Consider the following 20,344-nt stretch of genomic DNA (forward strand, 5'->3'; position numbering starts at 1 on the left):
ATTCATATTCACTCTTTCGGACTTTATTTATATGGATTAAATATATGTTTCATCGTCGTAAGGTAATATTTGCTTTTAGTTTCTAATATTTGTATAAGTTAAAATTAAATTATTTCGTTTAATATTTCCATAAAAGAAAAGTTAAAAGATGATTTTATTTGAAACACAATAATTAGCTTGATATATATATATATATATATATATATATATATTTCTATAAATGTTACGATCTTATTAGAAGACTAAAAGCGAATATTTCAAAATTTATAAGGATTAATATTTAATCATTTTTTATTTTCATTGAATATAATAATATCATTTGGATACATTATTAGCTAGTATGAAAAAAGTTTTACTTATAATTCAATGATATGCAATCATATCATTTAATGAACTTTAGAGTCTTTTCATATCTAACTTATAAATCCAAGTCAATCTAATTCAGATACATTAGTTTAGTTTTAGGAGTTGTTTGATTCAACTTAATTTATTCAAACTTAATTTGTAACTTTTAACTTGGTTAAAGAGTTTTTGTTTTTGCATTCACAAACTTGATGACTCAATTCATTGTTATGATATTTTCTTTTTTAATCATTATTTATATATTTTGTATTCATTTATTTATTAACTTTTATTTATATTTTTAGAAAAATTAAACTAATATTTAAGTTTTGGTTCAATAATTAATCATGTTTATTGAATTCAAATTTGACAAAAAAAAACACAAACTTTACTAAACTCAAACCTTAATTGAGTTAAATATGGATGAATTTAGTCAAACTTAATCAAACTCAGTCAAATTAAAACATTACATGTAATTAGTGGAGAAGAGACACTATATATCTTTATTGTTTAAAAAAAAGTGATTATTCATTAATGAGAGATTTATTATATATATATATATATATATATATATAAATTAAATAAATAAAAATAGTAGAAGAGAGTAATTTGAAAGTTGTTATAAGAATAAAATTGTTCAAAATTGTATACATCAAATCATATATTATAGATTATTATTATCAAACAAGTAAATGTCTTCTCCATTTTCTTCTCTCTATTTTTTGTTCATTCTTATAATTTAGAGGATATAAATTACATTAAACGTTTAGCATAAAAAATATTTGTCTTTCATACACCAAAAAATATATCAACGAAGAAGAAATGAAAATTAAATCGAGAAGGACAAATTCTTACAATAAATGTTAAAGATATTTGTTTCATCAATAATATAAATTGATTGATATAGTAAAAGTGGTCTAACTATGACCATTAATTTATAATTATTAAAACCATGAAAGTGTTATAAAACCATTGATACGGAGATATAAGGTCCTATTTGAAAAAAAATTATAAACAATTTATTTATACTTATTTTATTTTATAAATATTTATAAGAATATTTATATTAACTTATAAGATATTTTATAAAGAACACAAAGTATTTTAAACTTATTGTCTAAAAATCTATTTTGGTCCCTTATAATAATTATTTATTTCAATATAGTTTTATTTTTATTTTTGGTCTCATTTTAGTTCCTAATAAATTAATTGGTTACAATGTCGGACTTCCGTTCAAATTATTTAAACGGAGTTAACTGTTGGTCACGTGGATGTCACGTAGATGCATAGGTGAATGCCAAATTTTATTAATGCATCTGGAACCAGAACGACCTGTTCTAGTTCCAGAATGCCAGACACAAATGGTCGATGATTATAGTTCACGGTTCGTGCAAGGAAAAAAACCCAAGGTACAAAGCATTTCAAACACTTGATTTGGTAATATTGTCAATGGGGATTGATAACTTCAATTGCTAAACATTTGGGCTATACAGTGTATCATTAAGGACAATGCAATGTATCACTAATGGTAGCAAGTTTTATTTCATTGTTGGTCAAACTGGAGTGAATCACTTACTACTAAATTGACACTATACTATACAGTCAAGGATGAAACAACATGGTATTTTCATTTGAAGTCATTGACCGATGTACCCCAACAACAACAACTTGTTCTTGAGGAGGTACAACCTGAAGTAAAGGAAGATGATACACAGGACCAACATTTCACCACACAACCACATGTACAGGTAGATAATGCTGATATCCTATCAGTCATTCAGTGTTATATGGTGGATAAGATGTATTATTGACACCTTCAGCGTTATCCAGATAATTTTCCTTCTCAATAATTTCTTTAAATTTTTTTAGTACATGTTATGTTATGTTATGAATTTTTATTTTCGGTCTCTGAATCATATTTCTGACTTTGAATTTATGATATTTATGAATTTTTATTTTCAATTTTTGAATCACATTGCAGCATTTTGTTGAACATACGTATGTGGTTGGCGTTTTGGAACGACGCATTCTGAATCCAGAATGACCCGTTCTAAAACCATAACGGCTCGTTCTGGTTTCAGAATGGACCGTTCTGGTTTTAGAACGTCCCGTTCTGCTTCACTCCTGGTGTGTTAATTTTGCATCTGGAATGACCTGTTCCAAATTCAAAATTAACACACCAATAGTGCAACTAGAACGGGTCATTCTAGTTTGAGAACGGACCGTTCTGGTTCCAGATGCATTAATGAAATTTGGCATCCACTTATCCATGTATGTGACATCCACGTGGCCAACAACTAACTCTGTTTAAATAATTTTGACGGAAGTCCGACATTGCAACCAATTAATTTATTAGGGACTAAATTGAGACCAAAAATAAAAGTGAGACTAAATTGAAACAAACAATTATTATAAGAGACCAGAATAAGTTTTTAGCCAAACTTATTTTAATAAGTTATCCAGTATAACTTATTACTTAATTTATCCAGTATAACTTATTACTTAATTTATGTGAAACTTTGAAAAAATACTTTAGTTTGAATTATATAATTGACATTAATAATTTTTATTTTTATTTTTCTTATTCTTTTACTAAAAACAGTTGTGTTTATTTATTTTTTCTTTCGTTACTCCTTTCAAAAGTTTTCATGTCTTCTTCCAAAAGTTTTTATTCTTACTTTTTTTTATCTCTTCTTTTCAAAATCTACATTTCCTTATTAAAAAAAATCTCATAATATTTTTTCTCCTCTAAAATAGCATATTTGGAATAATTTTGTTGTTAATATTTATACAATAATTTTTCATTCATGATTTTATAAAATATATAAAAAATTTAATTTTTAAAATTTATGATTCTTAATTTTTAATCATGATTATATGTAAACTTAATTTCTAATATTTTGTTTATAATTTTATTTTTTTATAAACTAAAATTAGGTAAATAGAGACTAGTAGTTTTTTTTATTATTGTGATGTACAATTTCATTTTAATTTATATTTTTATTTTTTAAAATGAGATAATATTTTATAAGTGCTTAAATAATGATATATTTAAATATTTTAAAATTATATAAGTGCTTATTAATATATATATATATATATATATATATATATATATATATATATATATATATATATATATATATATATATATAACAACTCATAGAATTTTAAATACTTATAATATAAGTTTTTATTGTGTAATAACTTATTAAATAAGATCTTACGAAAGTTATTTCTCGAAACAGACCCTAAATATAAAAACATTGCAGATGATGACGTTATTCAAAATGCTTTCCTTTAGTTAATATTTTTCCTTTTCTTTATGCACTGTATTAATGTTTGCCGTTGTCATAGACCTACGAAGGTCCACCTATATATGAAAAAGGTTACCTAGATGCATTTGAAAATACACGTTAAGGGCAAATTTGTGATTAGAAATGAGAAAAGCTAACTTTCTACTTGGTTGCAGATAAGACGAGTTTGCCTGAAATTATGCTCTAATTTTTGGGTTTAGCATATAATCAAGTTATATAAACCGAAACCGGTCATGTATGAAAACTTTCCTCTGGCATTGAACACTTCATTTTTCATCATCAACACTGTTGGTTTTTCAAAATCTAAAACCAACATTCATTGAGGGAACTATTCCCTCTGCTGTAATTCATAGTCACACCACACTCACACACAATGGTTATGCAAAGTTTTTGGTCTTAAAAGTTAAAACAAACACAAGAAACCGAACCATTTTGCTGATGCTTGTTTTTCTGGGACATGGAAGTATCATTAGCAATGACACGAGTTATCTGTTCATTTACTTCCTTTCCTTCACATACAATGCTCACCTTGCAACTTTCTGGAGCATTCTGAAGTATCTGATCAGCTATGCTACTCCCTTTCCTTGATCTCAATTTTCTGTGCAACCAAAATGTAAGTGTTGTTATATAGGTCTAAACTGAAGTTGTACTCAAATACATCGATAGTGTGGCATGCAATCTACCTTAATTGTGATTTACTGGCTCCAATAACTAGTTTTCTTATTTGAAGAATTGGAATGAGATCCATTATAGCCTTTGCAATCAAGTCACTCTCAATCAGGATGGTGTCCACCTTAACCTGCTTCATATTTTTGTTACTTCAGGTCTTGATTGAAATTGGAAAGTACTTCCATTGTAGTTGTAGAATGAGTACCTTGGAAGCAGAGCATAGTTGGAGGTATTTGTATAGAAGCTCTCTCCTTTTGCCTCTTTCTTGGGCCATGTAGCTCTCTACTTGCTCAGGACTCACTTGGTCCTTTGGAATCATTCCCACTCCCACTGTCATCATACAAACACAGTAGTAACTTGGTAAGAGCAAGACATTCACAGAGTCACAAATGCATATGGCTAGAAGTGGTTAATTAGAAATGTCATTTGAACTTCAACTTGAGAAAATTCCCATTTGCATTGAGAAAGGAAAATTCTAATCTGAAAAAAATTCCACAGTCCACACGTGTTTTGACTTTTTGTCCTTGAAATTCAGAACCCTTTTCTTCAATCATTGTACTAGATGAGACTTGAGAACTCCATCTTTATTAGTCATTTTTGTTGACTCTTGGATCATTAATAATAACTTCTAAGCCCTCAAAATTAATTTCTGGGTTAAAGTGAAGTAAACCAAAACCTCGAGTGGACTGGGAAAAAAAAAAAGAAGCAAACTTGGTGACCATGTCAAACTTTCAACCATTTCTTATACCCCATGATCCTAGAGGCAACAATTTTTTCTGGTCTTAAAAACAACATGGTGGTTAAAATTTCAACCTGACAGGTAGGACCAGGGTGTGAGCAACTTGCACCTATCTAATCTAGTATCTACCATTGAAACAAAGAAGAAAAGAAAGAGTGATTGAAAATTTATAATCTAAAAACCAAAACAACAAAATAAAAGATAAATAAACAAAAAAGAGATGAGAAAAGTGGAAGATAAGTTACATGGATTTGGAAGGAGCTTGATCTCTGGGAAAACATGTATGAGATAGAGCATGGTGGTAGATGGAGTGGCCAAATTGTTAAGGGTCCATGACAAGGCTTCCATGCTACTCTGGCTCTTACCAACTGCCACATAAATCATGTCTTCTTCCCCTTGGTTCTCTTCTTCACTAATGGTAACCATAGGATTAGAAGCATCATTATTCAAGTGCAAGTGTGAAGAATTCTCTTCCTCTATCTCACTCACGCTGCTGCTTCTGCCATAGTAGTTGTCCTCCACAGACACACCTTCATCTAAATGGTGCAAGGTGGTAGACATTAATTAATATGAGTGAAGACTTTTGTTCTTGGTTTTGGTGAAAATGAGAAGAGAAAGTGAGGGAGAGAGAGGAGAATGTATGGAGTTGAATCGTAGCAGCGGCCTAAGGAGACAAATTTGAGGATGTGAAAGCCATGTGGTTCATGGACTAGGAAATTTTGAGTTTGAATATCAACTTTGACTTTTATTTTTGTCTTGACCCACCCAAATGTGTTACATAAGATATTTTCGGATTAAACCAATATTTTTGTCTCCAATGATTTGTTCTTAAACAATTTTAAATTAAAATTATTCTGTTTATTTTTAAAAATGAAAAGCCACGAATTAATTTAATCTTGTTTATATTAATTTAATTCTGAAAATGAAACTAAGGTGGTGTACTTTTTTATCTTTGAAGAATAAAAAATAATTTTTTTTAAAGACTAATTCTATGGATTTCAATTTTTTTCAAGAATTAAGATGGTATTTTTTATGTAAAAAAATAATATTTTATTCACATTTTAAATGTTCAATATGGCCTCCATGTCCTTTAGAAAAAAACTCGTAGCATATTATAATATGATAAAGTCAAATCAATCTACCTTACATGCGTTTAATTAAAAATGTCTTTTCTATTTATTCAAATAACAAGTTATTATACCTCATAACTAGGATGCATGACTAGTGCAAAAATAAGGATGATTAAAAATATAAAAAAAAAGAGAGAAAAAATATGACAATAAATAAATAAAGAATGTAACAAATTAAAGTTATCTTTTTAAATTATTCAAAACACTCTTAAAAATAATCATTATAAAATAGTAATGAATTATATATATATATATATATATATATATATATATATATATATTTATTTCATATGATTATAAAATGTATTTTTATTATTCTTTAAAGATAGATTATATCATTTCAACTACATTTTCTCCATAAAAAAAAATCAAAATTCGAACATTCAGTTCTTAAAGAGCCAAAGTTCATTACTACTCATACTAATCAAAGGTAAAATAATAATGATTCTTTTACATTTCAATGAGAAAATTACCTTTTTATATAAAAATAATAATTTAATTAAAATATATTAACAATTTAAGATTTTTTACATCATCAATCAATCACAGATTTGAAGTAACTTGATAGGTTGACATAGTAATTAGATATTTTGTACACATGTTATGAAGATGATTTATTTAACAAGAAATTGTGTATTTGATTCATATTATGTGCAAAAATCCTTTGAACTATAACAATCATAATAGTATGAAGTAAAATTAGTATATGATTCAAGGAATTAAGAAATACTATGGTAAGAATTTTTTTTCCCCATAAATTTGAAGTGAATTTAAAAACTACAAGAAACAATGTTAAATTGTGACAAAATTAATAGTTTTTCACCTAATGTGTACAACTTAAATGTTTTTAGGTATTTTTGCTTAAGTATTTTTTTAACTATCTTGAGACTTTTAAGAATGAGAAAATGATTTTTTTTTTTAAATCAAGACATCTCTTAGTTGAAAACTAAGAATTATTCTCTCAAAATATTGAGATCTATTTAAGTCAACTAAGAATTAATCTCTCAAAATATTGAGATTTATTTAAGGAATTGATCTCTTCTAACAAATATTTTTTATACACATCATTAATATAAAAAAAATGATTTGGACTCATTTGAATAAATTTAAGAAAATAAAATAATGATTTACAGCAATCCAAAAATTAAATGGTATAATTAGTAACATATATAATATATATTATTTTTAAAAATGTAAATATTATTAAACTGAATTTTATTTTTATTAATACTTACACATATATAGTGATGAAAAAAATTTATGTAATGTAAAATAGTATTTATATTGTAACCCGATCAACAATTGTGACAAATTTGTTTTACTTTACTTTTACATAGAATATATTTTAAGTCATACCAACAATAAAATTTAATTGGTTGACAATATTAAAGGTTTTATGTTAATTGTATGTAGTTGTCAAATTTGTGCAAAAGATAAAGTATGTAATTTATAATTTTATTAATTTTTTTAAAAAAATTAGTAGTTAGTTTTGACTTTTATATAAAGTCATGTTTTACTTTAATATAAAATTTTTATAATAATAAAAGAAAAGAGCTACCAAACTCTTTTTATTTTATTTTTATTTATTAATCTTTTATCTTATTGTCATCAACCAACCTCAATTCGAATAAATAAAATTCCACTTTTATCACTGTTTGGTGTGAAAGAATTATTCTCTATTTTCTAGAATTAGTTCTGCTTTTACATTCATCAGTTAAAAAAAATTAAAATTTGAAGATTAGAACTTAATAACAACCGGAAGCATTTGACTTCCAGCTTTATTTCAAATGCCATATTTTAATTTGAATTTACAAAAAAAAAAAAAGAGAAAAAGAAAAACTCAAAGTTTCCCAATGGAAGATCCATTTTCATGTACAGTGAAGATATTATGCGAGTTTCATGATTTAGGGGATCACCATAACAAAGTATATTCCATTCTTTTTTTTGAAAGAAAACAAATATATGAATCGATCGATTAGATTTTTGTTCATGATAAGATTAGTAAAAAAAAATTAACAAGTAATGTTTTTAATTTAGACTTTATCTTTTAAGGTTTTATATTTAAAATGTCAAATTTAAATCAGACGGTGCAAAATAGATCTAAGAGAGCGGGATCAAGATAATTAACGGTTAAAAACCCTTGATGCCCGTACAGCCACCACAGTCATATTTACTGAAGAAAAAAAAAATTAACAAAGGCAACGAAAAATAAAATATCTCTTTCTTTTTTTTTTTTTGGAAAATTGTTTCATATCTCTTTATTAATATTTTTTTCTCTATGGAAACTGAAACATGATATTAAAATTTCATGTATCAACAACCAAAAGCGCGTTTATCCTTTGTACAAAAAAACAACAAAAACGCGTTTGAGAAAAATGAGCCGAATATTTTTTTAATTTAATTTTAAGAAATGCTTATATTTTTATTTCAATTATTTTTTACAACAATTATATGTTATGACAGGGCATTAAATGAAATCAAATTGATCTCTTTGACTTTTTGGAAACTGAAATTATCTTCTTATAACAATTATTTTTAATTTACTTTCTCTTCTTGATGTAGTTAATTTACTTTCTTAAAAAATAATAATGACAGTTTCATTCTTTAATTTAATCAAATTTTAAAGTTAATATAAATATATATTTTGTTTTAAAAAGTGAGCGAATCATTTTTTTAAGGATAAAAAATAAATCCAAGTAAATGATCTTACTAACAAGATAACAATGTCGGTAAATAGTTATTGTTTTAGTCTTATATGTTAGATTTGAGTTAAATTGTAAAAAATATTTGTAGAACGTAGATGATGACAATATCAGTTAGTAGTATCACAAAAAGGACAGGTAACCAAACAGTAATTAGGATGCAAAGCAAACAGTTTAAAATACTGAAAAATTAAATTTAAACAGAGAAAGGGAGAGAGAGAGAGAGAGGTGAATGAGATGCTTCATTGAATCTTGGGTATGATATTGATATCTATATCTACCTCTGAGTCACTCACTGTATAATATTAAGTGAAATGAGTACATAGCATCAAACTTTGGTGTGCAGTACTGTATCTGTAACAGTGAAGGAAGGAAATAGGAATGAATGCAAAGACTATAGTCTAGATAGTGAGTGAGTGAAGCTAAAGCTACAAAACAACCAAACAAACAAACAAAAAAAAACTCAATTTTTCTGTTCTCATTCTGGGGTTTTTGCTTTTCCTCATTCTCTCCTCAGCACCACAAAAATGGGCCTTGTTTCCCAGGATGCCCTCAACCAACTCCAAGCTCTCATGGATCAAGGTCTTCCCTTTATCACATATTCTTTTTTGTTTTCATCTTTCTCTATTTTTTTCCTCAGTCCTTTTTTCTTTTTATTGAATTTTTTCTTTCTAATGATGCTAGTTGAGGGTGAGCCACTGCAGAGAACTTTTCAGGTAACCATTTTTAGTAACTCCTTCCCATCTGATTTCAACATTCCAATTTTTTTTTCCTTCTACTTTTGCTTCTTGGGTGTGTGCTTGTGTTTTTTTTCGACATGTGCTGATCCTGATCTCTCTCGTGCCTGACCCGTGTAAATTGCATGTTGTGTTTCTATGGATTTTGTTTACTATGACCTTTGGAACCATGAAATTGTTGTGATTGCTGTGTCTATATATGTTTCATCAAGGTTGTTGACTAATTTGTTCTTCTACATTCTCCATTCCTGTTTAAGTCTTTTCACGAGTGATAATGATTCAGCAAAAAGAAGGGGGAGGGAGGATGAGATCTGATTTCAAGTGTGTATAGTTCCATCAATGTTGCACTTCGGTGTATATCTTCAGCTCTTTGTTAACTTGTTTGAAGGAGACAGTCATTTCTTATGTTTCACACCTCCTTTTGTTTATTTAAGTATACTGGCATTATGACATGTGTAATTGGTAATAAGATCTTTCTGTTTCTGGATTGTTACAAATTTAATCAATTTTCTACATTCCTCTAATGCAATTGGGTTTGATGAAATCTGGTGATCTCTTAGCAGCTGAACACAGCTGCCTAAGGACAAATTTTTTCACTATAAAAGCACTCTATCTCCCGTTTTGGGTTTAATTGCTGTTCTTTGCAGAATGTTCATCAAGGTTGTGTCACTGAAACCTTAAAGCGGTTTCTAAAAGCAAGGGAGTGGAATGCTACCAAGGCCCATAAAATGGTAAGACATGTACAATGGAAGTGTTGTTTTATCGAATACTTTGCAAATGTTGTGTTTGTTGTTGTAAGTTGGCTATGATATCCAATTAATTTATTTGTAACTGTCTGTATTATGATTCAGATAGTTGATTGTTTAAATTGGAGAGTACAAAATGAGATTGACAACATATTATCCGTAAGTCTAGATTCTACTGATCCTTGTATATTATTGTTTAGACATTTCTTTTGGCAGTTCATTTTTTTTTCCAGTTAGGTGGTTGTCCGTAACTGTAAATAAGATATATTTTGTCGTGACCTTTTATGTATTTATTGGCAAAATCTTATTAAGACATTTATTGTAAATGGCAATGGTTTATACTTGTTAAGCCTGGATGTTGTTTCATTTACAGAAACCTATAATCCCTACTGATTTATACAGAGGCATTCGAGATTCACAACTTATAGGATTGTCAGGGCACTCAAGAGAGGTGCTCTTCAAACACGATCTTTTTCTGTCCATTTCATCTTAGTTGTGCTTGCTTGTCATTAACATGCACATTTTTATTGCCATTGATCAAAATTACATAAATTTTTTGTTTTATCTCCTCTTTCTAATCTTAAAGCTTGCTCTGCCTGACATACTTTCTAGGGTCTTCCTGTCTTTGCAATTGGTGTTGGGCATAGCACATTTGACAAAGCATCTGTAAGTTTAATTTATTAGAAAAGGGAAAAGGAACATTACTATGTTTAGAGCACTATCTATCACTTTATCTTAAAGCCTTCTTATCTCTTCTAACATTATTTTGTGTGCTTGAATGATTGACCGCAGGTCCATTATTATGTGCAGTCTCACATTCAAATTAATGAATATCGTGATCGTGTAATTTTGGTGGGTATTACTATTTGGAGTCCTTTACGATTCTTATTTGCTTTTCAATTGACCTGTTAGTTTACCTTCTTCCCATTTGTTTGTTTTCACCCATATATACTTGTAGCCTAATGCATCAAAGAAGCAAGGGAAGCCTATTACCACTTGTGTAAAGGTTTTGGATATGACTGGTCTAAAGCTGTCAGCCCTGAGTCAGATTAAGGTACCTTTTTGGATATCTGGAAGTAATAGGCTTACTCAAATTTGCACTCCTTTATTTGTGTTTAGATCAAACTGTTACACAAGTAGTAGAATTTAGACCTACTTGTGAAGAATTGCATAAAGCAGAAAACCTATGTTAACTCTTTCTTTTTCTTTGTTTTCAAACATTTTCCTATATCTTTGAGTTGTCTTTCACGCTGATGCAGCTGTTAACAATTATATCATCCATTGATGACCTGAACTATCCAGAGAAAACAGATACTTATTACATTGTAAATGCCCCATACATATTTTCAGCTTGTTGGAAGGTATGGAGATATCATTCCTTATGACTTGGTTTTCTGTATGATATTTTTTTTCTTATTATGCTGGTTTAAGCTGAACACCTTTTGCGACCTAAGGATAAACCTAAACAATTTGCATTAACAGGTTGTGAAGCCACTTTTACAAGAGAGGACAAGAAGAAAAGTGCAAGTCTTACCAGGTTGTGGGCGAGATGAGCTATTGAAGGTAAGGTGGTCATTTTTATTTTATTTTAAATTCTTACATAAAGATTAGTAGAAATACACACTCAGAAGGTTTTAAATTGTGCCCTACAGCACTACTATAGTGGTGTAGAGCGGCCCCAGCTTGTTATGGGGCCCTCATATCAGGGTGGTTTAGTGTGGCGGTCATAGCAAACCAAATAGCTGGCCGAATAGTGGCCATTGCATGCGCTATAGCAGTGCTATGTGTTCATTCCGGAAATTCCCTCTGAATAGGAAACTTTTTGACTTTTGTTGATATTTATTTGTATGTTACGTTTAAGTCGCGTATGACTTTTAATTGTTAATTATGAATGCCATTAATTTTGAATAACTTTTATCAGTTGAGAATTTATATTTATATAGTATACATTATATAAACAAAAATTTCAAAATAGCAACTCCTATAGGTTTTGGGGTTGGTTGCTATCAGAGATTTAAAGCATTGCTTTCGCTCAACAGCAGAGATCATGGGCAATAGAATTTTTGTTTTGCCCCATGGCTTGATCTCAATTGTTTGAACCACAGACCCCTAGTTTCATAATAGAAAAGAGAAGTGCAATGGAAGAGGACAAATTTTCCTTTTAATTTAACAAGAAAGGAGGACAACCAAACAGAAAAACATGTTAGGCAACTGGGGAGTATTGAATTTTTTTGTCATAGAGATGCCTTGCACTGTGTGTTGCCACTTGCCATTAAAGTCTTGCCCCCGTTATGCTTCAAGTAGCCTTTAAAACTAGTTGTAATAAAATGTAACACCACGTAAATTTAAAGCATCATAGAAATAAACTATTACTTGTCTCAGAATTAAAAAAAGAACATTACACAGGCATAAGCACAGTATTAGGTCTGTAGATCTATAACATTGAGTTTTGTCCTTATATCAACAATCCATTCAACGCAGGTTGGATGAATTTGTGCAGAAAAAAGAAACAATTCAACATAAAAGAAAATTTGAAAAAAGGAACTGTTTGTTAGTTGTGTTTTATACATTCCCTAATCTCCCTTTTTATAGGGTAAAAATGAGACTATGTTTAAAAAAGAAAGAAAAAAAAACAATAATAAAGAACTAGGGAAACAAATATCTAAAGATATTTAGAGATATTTTTGACCTCTTAAATTGTCTATGATATTTACTACAAGAAAACTATAAATAAAAAAAAAAAAAAAAAAAAACTGAACCCATTACAAGGGGGAAATTGGAGAAATGCAAGTGATGCTAATATTAATGTTACAAATGGTGATGTTCTGTTTGTCTAATATATGTTAAAAACATAGATAATTTGATGTGCTTTCTGTTTTTTATCATCAACTTTAGACAAGGATTATGGTACAACCAAAATAGAGTATATAAGTGAGAAGCAATTCACATCTTACAAGTAGGTTTTGTAAAGTTGAATTAAGCTTAATCTCACATTCTTTAGATGGTAAGGTTGAATTAGATTCAACTCCACATTCTTTAGATGGTATTAAAACCTATCCTAGTGATTATTGTTAGGTTTATCATGCCATCGCTATTGGGTCATATTGAACCACCAATAAATGTTCAGTCAGGAGCCATCTCACCTTATCCTAAATTCATTAAAAATGATTACCCACCATTTATTCACACACTAACTCAATAGTGTTGGATGTTAGGGATATATTAGGAAGAACTTAAAGTCCTATATTGACTAGAGATAAGATCAAAATGAAATATAAAAGTTGAGGACAATTTTTATCTTTCAAGTTGGTTTTATAAAATTGAGTTAGATCACATTCCACTTTTTTAAAATTGTTCGGATTTTAGAGAAAAAGAAAATCATGAAGCTTATTTTCTTCTCTTATAAATATTTATAGGGAAGTTTATCCAAACATGTCATGTGTTTGTGCATTTTGTTTACTATAAAAAGTAGCAGTAGCCAGAGTAGCACAGGTCATTCCTCTGGAAGTGAATGGATTCTTATTCTGAAAAATTCTTTACTTTTTATTCAGTCCCTGTTAATAAGTTTGTGGAGTAGTTCCTTTTTATATTGTAAATAGAAAAAAAAAAAAAAAAAAACTTGACTAAATGTATTTTAACCTGTTGTCTAATTTGATATGTTCAATTGAATTTAACAAATAAAATTCGGCATGTAGATCATGGATTACGCATCTCTGCCGCATTTCTGTAAAAGAGAAGGCTCAGGATCATCCAGACACTCACAGAATGGAAATGAAAATTGCTATTCCCTGGATCATCCTTTCCACCAGGAGCTCTACAATTACATAAAGGAGAAATCTAGAATCAATGAAGCTGTTGAACCCATCAAACAGGGATCATTCCATGTAGATTTTCCTGAACCTCCTGCTGAGAAAGCAGAGATTGTGAAGACTCTAGAGTCTGAGCTACACAAGTTTAAGATCAGCAATGGGAATGGTGTTTGAAGATTGATGCTGTTGCTAATGTTGTCTTGGTCATGTGATCTTTGCAAGTCCTACTAACCATTTGAACCAAACTAATGTAGTACAAGGGTTCCTACTCCACTCTACCATCAGGATTCCGCAGTACTAGTTAGCCTTGTTTATGTTAGCTTCAGAAATTTAGGGAGTAGCAGAATAAAGCGGATCCCAGATTTGCGTTATGCCATAATGCAAGTGAGAAATGTCAAATATGGTTATTACCATCATGTTTCTTCCAAGTTTGATATTTTGTGTTTTCTCTTTATATTGCCTTCTAATTTCTAATGTCAGTTATGTTTGAAGTGCTGAACTTGGAATTAAAGAGTATGTATATGCTATTAGATTTGTGGGACAAAAAAACTAGTTATTTTCATTTATGTGTTTAGATGATATTATTACCTTTAACTCAGAAAGAGTTGTACATGGTAAAGGGAAGGACAAAGGTTCTAATATAGAAGAAGAATTCATTTGTAGAGCGATTCATTCATTTCATTTTATAGTCGAAAGAATTAATTTTATACTTAAAGGTTATCCACTTATCCTTAACAATCTTTTTTTTTATTCTATATTTTTGCTAGTCATATTTTATTTTGCTTAGGCAACAAAAATTTCACTTGCAAATGAGTACTTTTCTATCATAGGAATACTAAATTATTCATTTATATATCTATCATAGAAATAATATTATTTATTATATGTATTTTCTACGACAAACAATTTTGTTCAAATCAAACAAGACAATTTACACATATTTAAATTACAACAGATTTCACTATTTGTATAAAAACACGTTAGTATAGCCAGCAATCTTTAATAAAAATATTTTTGTGAATAATTTTAAGAAAACTGAGTAATTCATGCAACTCCTCATTTCTACCGAAAGTCATACTTTACAATTTCTTATTCAAATTTTACTCAACAAAATGTCAACATGTATAAAAACAAGTAAAAAGTTATTTTTTAAAAAAAACAGAAAATTACCTTTTTATTCTTAAAAACAAGTAAATTTTATTTATTTCATTAAAAAATATTTTAAAAAATTAAACAAACATTTTAACTTAAAAAAAAAAAAAAAAAACAGTTATCCAAGCACAACACAAGCACATGGTTTATTGGGAGACAAACACGTTTTATATTACTGTACTCGAAGCTTCTTCACCTTACCACAATTTGTAAGTAATGAAAACCAAAGAACAGACACATCTAAACATATTCCCTTCAACGTGGAGAAACATGAAACCTAGGAACTCAAGAAACCACGTTGTTCACATTGATCATTCTCATTTGCATGGAATGGAAGATATTGACATGGCTTTTAAAGCGAACTGCGAGAGTTAATTTTCGATGCATAAATGATCGATGATATAGTACAAGGAGCCTCTCATAGTCCCATCTCCCAAGAGAAAGTCACAAACACAAAGCCAATGAATGCTACTGAATATTGATAAGTATAACCCCCCCATATGCATATCCGAGACTGAAAGAAAGAAAGAAAGAGTTCACTTCTAAATACGAAGAGAGATTGATCTTGAAGAGTTGTCTGAGTATTCCATGTTTTGTTCATCTTCACGCCACTTCTTTAGCTCTCCCTCAACTGCATCCTTTGCAGAATCTGCCATCTCAGCATTCCTCAGTGCCATATCAGTTGCAGCTTTTATTTCCTCAATTGCTTTCAGGTTTGCCTCCACTTTTCTGTCAACTTCATTCTTCCTTGTGTTGATTGATTCCACCTGAGCTATGGCTGCTGTTTCTGTTCTCTCAATCAAGTCCTCAGACTCCTTGATTTTCCCACTCAGAGCTGCAAACTCATCAACTGTCAACACAATCTTTCCGTTCACATCTGTCGTTGAGACAGTCTCTGCAGCATTGAGGTCAGACATCATCTTCATCTCCTCAATGGCCCTTTGTTCTGCTGCTTTTGCTTCTTTAGCTTGTTTCAGATAAAGCTCTAGCTTCTTCTCTAGCTCTTCTGCCAATGCTTTCGACTTTTCGGCCTCGTGCTTCAGCTCTTGAGCCTTTGTTCTCATCTCTTCCTCTTCCCTTCTTGCAGCTTCTGCCTCAAATGAAAGCTGCTTGATCTTCAAATCCATGTCAGCACTCTCATCAGATTCTTTTTCCACTACAGAACTTGTCTCTTCTGTTCTGTTCTGCAGTTGATCAGTTAGGTTCTCAGCATGAGCTTCCGCTGCCTTTTCCTTCTCCTTGAGTTCCTCTTGCTCTTTCTTCACTTGTTCTAATTCTGTCCTTAGGGAATCCACTAGGTTTCTCAGGTAGCTTTCTTCTTCAGCAACTTCCTGAAGTGTTTTTGTGGCTTCTTTGATCTCCAAAGTTATTTGTCTCACTGAATCTGTATCTGATTCACGTGCCTGTTTCAAATGCTCTTGAAGAACCTGAATCTCTTCATTTGTTTCAGAAAGTTTGGCCTCTAGATTTTGTGTTAGTTCAGGATCATACTCACTCTTTAAGGCCATCAGTTTATTCTGTACTTCTTCCGTGGCACTCATGTAAAAACTTAGTTGTGCCTCTCTTTCTTCAGTGACCTTAGCCTGATCTTTTTGGGCTAGTGATGAGGCATGCTTCAATTTTTCAATTTGTTCCTTCATGGTTGCCATTTGGTTTGAGAGTTCAGTGAGCTTTTCCGAGTTCAATTTTGCGGAACGTTGAGCCTCGCCTGCTGTTTGGAATGCAGCAAGTTTTGCCTCCAATGCTGTGTCAAAATCCTGCCTGATTTTGTTCAGTTCTTGCTTGGAAGAATCTAGTTCCTTTACTGTTGTTGTGTACTCCTTTCTTGCATGTTCTAGTTCTTGCTTCCAAGCTTCATATCCTATAGCTTTTTGAGATAGTGCTTGTTCAAGCTCTTTGGCCTGATTCTTCACAACTTCAGCAGCTTCTATTGCTGATCGCTTGGATTCCCTCACACTGTTGAGCTTCTTTGTCAACTCCTGAAGTGTCACATTGGCCTTATCAAGCTCGGAAAGTGCTTTGCTTCTTGTGTTGTCAGCACCTTCCAGCTGTTTCCTTATCTTGTTTAATTCTCTTTGGGCCAAGAGAAGCTGAGTCTCCTTTTCCAGAACATTCTGCAAACCACACAAGTTACCAATCGTGAATTATAACTTCACTAAGAATGATACTGTTATTAATGGAAAATGATACAATTGTTGAAACCAAAATCATGCAACGAAAGCACCATTCCAAACTTGGTAATCTCCTCAAGTTGTGTGTGTCTTGAAGAGACACAAGAGGAAATATATTATGCGGAGGAGCTTAATAAACTTATATTTTTGGACTCTATCTATAAATAAAGTGTAACACAAAACTCAAAAAAACTAATAGGACCCTAATCTTAAAATCAAACTGATAACATTTTCGAAGTCTAGATGATAAGAATAATCTTATTTTTTTATCTAAACATATTCAAAAATTTGAAACATAACAAAATTTCTTAAAAACTAAGTTATTCATTTTCAAATTACAGATATTTAGAGATATTTTCGAAAAAATCAATTGTAAAGGTCTATAGTTAACCAGCATCTAGGGTCGTGTTTTTGGCATCAAGCTTCCAAGTGTAAAATGGGAATTTTCCTTGTCTGAGTATTGAATCCTAGTCCTAGATTGGTTTAATGGAAAAGTCATATTTGATGTTTACCTCTGAAGATCTTCTCTTGATAGAACGTCTTTCCTTTGGGACAACTACTTCACCAAATAAACTCACAGCTGCTTTAACGGATTGGAATGGAGCCCTTGTGTCAATCTCTCCGACCTCTCTTGGAGATTCGGTGTCCTTTGGTTGATCTCTAACTCTGAAACTCATTATATTCTTTCTTCTAACTTGTAAAAGGTATCTGCATGCATATGATACATAACAATTAGCACGATGAAGATAAATATCCTAATACGAAACTGCATAACAACATATTTTATATGCTTTCAAACTTCACCACCTTTGATATACAATATCATTGCACACACATGGCATGTTAGATATATTATATATCCAAAGCATAAGTTAAAAGGACTAAAGATATAATTACCTTAATGTTTGATGTTACAACAAAGGTTCTTACGTAAATGAAACAAATATGGAGCCAGAGACTCCTCCTTTCACTTGATATCAGGTAGAGCTCAGATAATGAATTTTCAAAGTGGAGGTGTTGGAATTCAAAAGAACCAAGATGAAAACGTGGGATTCTTTTAAGTCCAAGTTCTATTTACCTTCATGGACCATACAAAACTAAGGCACTTCCTAAAATATGGCTGGTTGAATTTGCTTGGAAATAGAATTGGCTATATATATGTTATTTTTGGTTGTTGGGGGCAGAGAGGTTTGTGGTGGTGCTGCTGACAGAAAATGCCAACCATACAGGATTGTCAAATACAAAAATGACCCTTTTCCATTCTGTAATTGGAAAAAATTGAGAATTATGCGAAAAATATGGAAGATTGAAACGTGCCATGATGGATATTACATAGTAAATACAACTTGGAAAAATCAGCAAAACAGTTTTACCAAAGGGTCAACATGGTTCAACACAGTCCCTATAATGTTAGGATGACACATCATGCATGAACAATCCCTTTAGGATTCTAAATTTAGGATGTGTCCCAAATTGGAGTAAACCTTGCAGATCTAGATCAATTATTAATGCAAGTATAGCAAAGTTGATATGGTTTGGTCATTTGAATGTAACAATTACCCATTTAATGTTACAAGCCTGTAAACCACCCAAGAGGTTGACGAGGCTTTTGTCTAACATGTATCATTTTTTAGGCACAATTGATAAGAAATAGAGAGATTTAAACACTAAGATGAGATTGTGCTTTCGAAGTTCCAATAGGGTGTTTGTCGTTTAGCTTTACAGAGGAAATGCGTCTTCATGTCGTTGATTATAGTTAAGATGTGTGTATTAAGTTGCAGTTTAATTGGTGTATGGAAATTGTGAAAACGTTTTAAGAAAGCTCCTGCAAAGTGTTGATTCGACAAGTCTTCGGAAAGAGAATTGATACTTCATCTATTTTCTTTTCTAAATAATCTTTAGAAAAGTCCACTTTATAAGTAATTTATTAAAATAAAATTTCTATGAATGTCATTGTTACACTTTTAGAAAGGTACAAACCTCTCTATCTTAGTATAAACAGTGATAAATGTATAGAATTTATTTTCCATTAATTGTGCACGTAATTCTAAAAAAATAAAGATAATTTAGTCTGTATTAATTTTGAAAAAAATGTACGTAATAAGAAAACTATTTTTTAAAGATACTATTATGACTCAATTCATCATAATAGTAGAAGTATTCCTGAGTTGAATTGGTTTGAGTTTGGATGAAAATCTCATCCAGGCATCCATATCAGTTAAAATTAATTAGATTGGTTTGATTTAGATTATTGCATATCTAATGAATTTTTAAAAAAAATTAAATTTAAAAAATAATTTTTCCTCAAAATAAATAGATTTTCCAATATTAATGTAGCATAATAATAATAAAAAAAGGTTTAATATTTAAATGATAGTGATTCTTAAATTAATGAATACAATAAATAGTACGATAAAATTCTAAAATTTAATATTTCTTGAATTCTTTATCTGGTACATAATTATTTTTGAAAACTCTATTTTTTAGAAATTAAAAAAAAAATTAATTTAATGGCCAAATAAATGATATAGATACTGCATTAATATTTTACTCAATATGCTTATTGAAAATTCATAGAATTTTTGTAATATTGATTTATTTTATAAATTTGACAACTATCAAATGAATTTGTAAATACTTAAAAAAGAATATTTTCTAACCAACTTAACTGAATATTGATTAATATTTGAAACATAATTCATAACATCAGTTGAATATTTTGTTTTTGGTACAAGTCAGTTGAATATAAACTTTTGTTAACAATTTGTTTTTTAGTAATTGATAATTAAACTATTTAATTAAATAGAACAATAACAATAAACATACATTT

At 30.0% G+C, this 20,344-nt stretch overlaps 3 protein-coding genes across 3 annotated transcripts; 1 reads left to right on the top strand and 2 right to left on the bottom strand.

Moving 5' to 3' along the window:
- Positions 1 to 3,895: 3,895 nt before the first annotated feature.
- LOC109803134 (U-box domain-containing protein 35) lies at positions 3,896 to 5,777 on the bottom strand. Its single transcript, XM_020364586.3, has 4 exons — positions 5,313 to 5,777; positions 4,534 to 4,658; positions 4,343 to 4,458; positions 3,896 to 4,257 (listed from the first exon to the last, which is right to left on the bottom strand). Exons 1-4 carry the CDS (start codon positions 5,626 to 5,628, stop codon positions 4,056 to 4,058), a joined length of 759 nt encoding a protein of 252 aa, XP_020220175.1. The 5' UTR covers positions 5,629 to 5,777; the 3' UTR covers positions 3,896 to 4,055.
- Positions 5,778 to 9,113: 3,336 nt separating this feature from the next.
- On the top strand, positions 9,114 to 14,853 carry LOC109803981 (uncharacterized). The gene is made up of 11 exons (XM_020365700.3): positions 9,114 to 9,481; positions 9,584 to 9,615; positions 10,284 to 10,367; positions 10,488 to 10,541; positions 10,756 to 10,833; positions 10,995 to 11,048; positions 11,175 to 11,234; positions 11,341 to 11,436; positions 11,642 to 11,743; positions 11,865 to 11,945; positions 14,078 to 14,853. Exons 1-11 carry the CDS (start codon positions 9,427 to 9,429, stop codon positions 14,363 to 14,365), a joined length of 984 nt encoding a protein of 327 aa, XP_020221289.1. The 5' UTR covers positions 9,114 to 9,426; the 3' UTR covers positions 14,366 to 14,853.
- A 616-nt stretch (positions 14,854 to 15,469) lies between these two features.
- On the bottom strand, positions 15,470 to 18,709 carry LOC109804249 (WEB family protein At1g12150). The gene is made up of 3 exons (XM_020366043.3): positions 18,412 to 18,709; positions 18,027 to 18,222; positions 15,470 to 17,457 (listed from the first exon to the last, which is right to left on the bottom strand). Exons 2-3 carry the CDS (start codon positions 18,189 to 18,191, stop codon positions 15,886 to 15,888), a joined length of 1,737 nt encoding a protein of 578 aa, XP_020221632.1. The 5' UTR covers positions 18,192 to 18,222; positions 18,412 to 18,709; the 3' UTR covers positions 15,470 to 15,885.
- Positions 18,710 to 20,344: the final 1,635 nt, after the last annotated feature.

The sequence above is a fragment of the Cajanus cajan genome, chromosome 1 (assembly GCF_000230855.2).
Source record: "Cajanus cajan strain Asha chromosome 1, NIPB_CcT2T_4, whole genome shotgun sequence".
In the NCBI taxonomy this organism is placed as follows: Eukaryota; Viridiplantae; Streptophyta; class Magnoliopsida; order Fabales; family Fabaceae; genus Cajanus; species Cajanus cajan.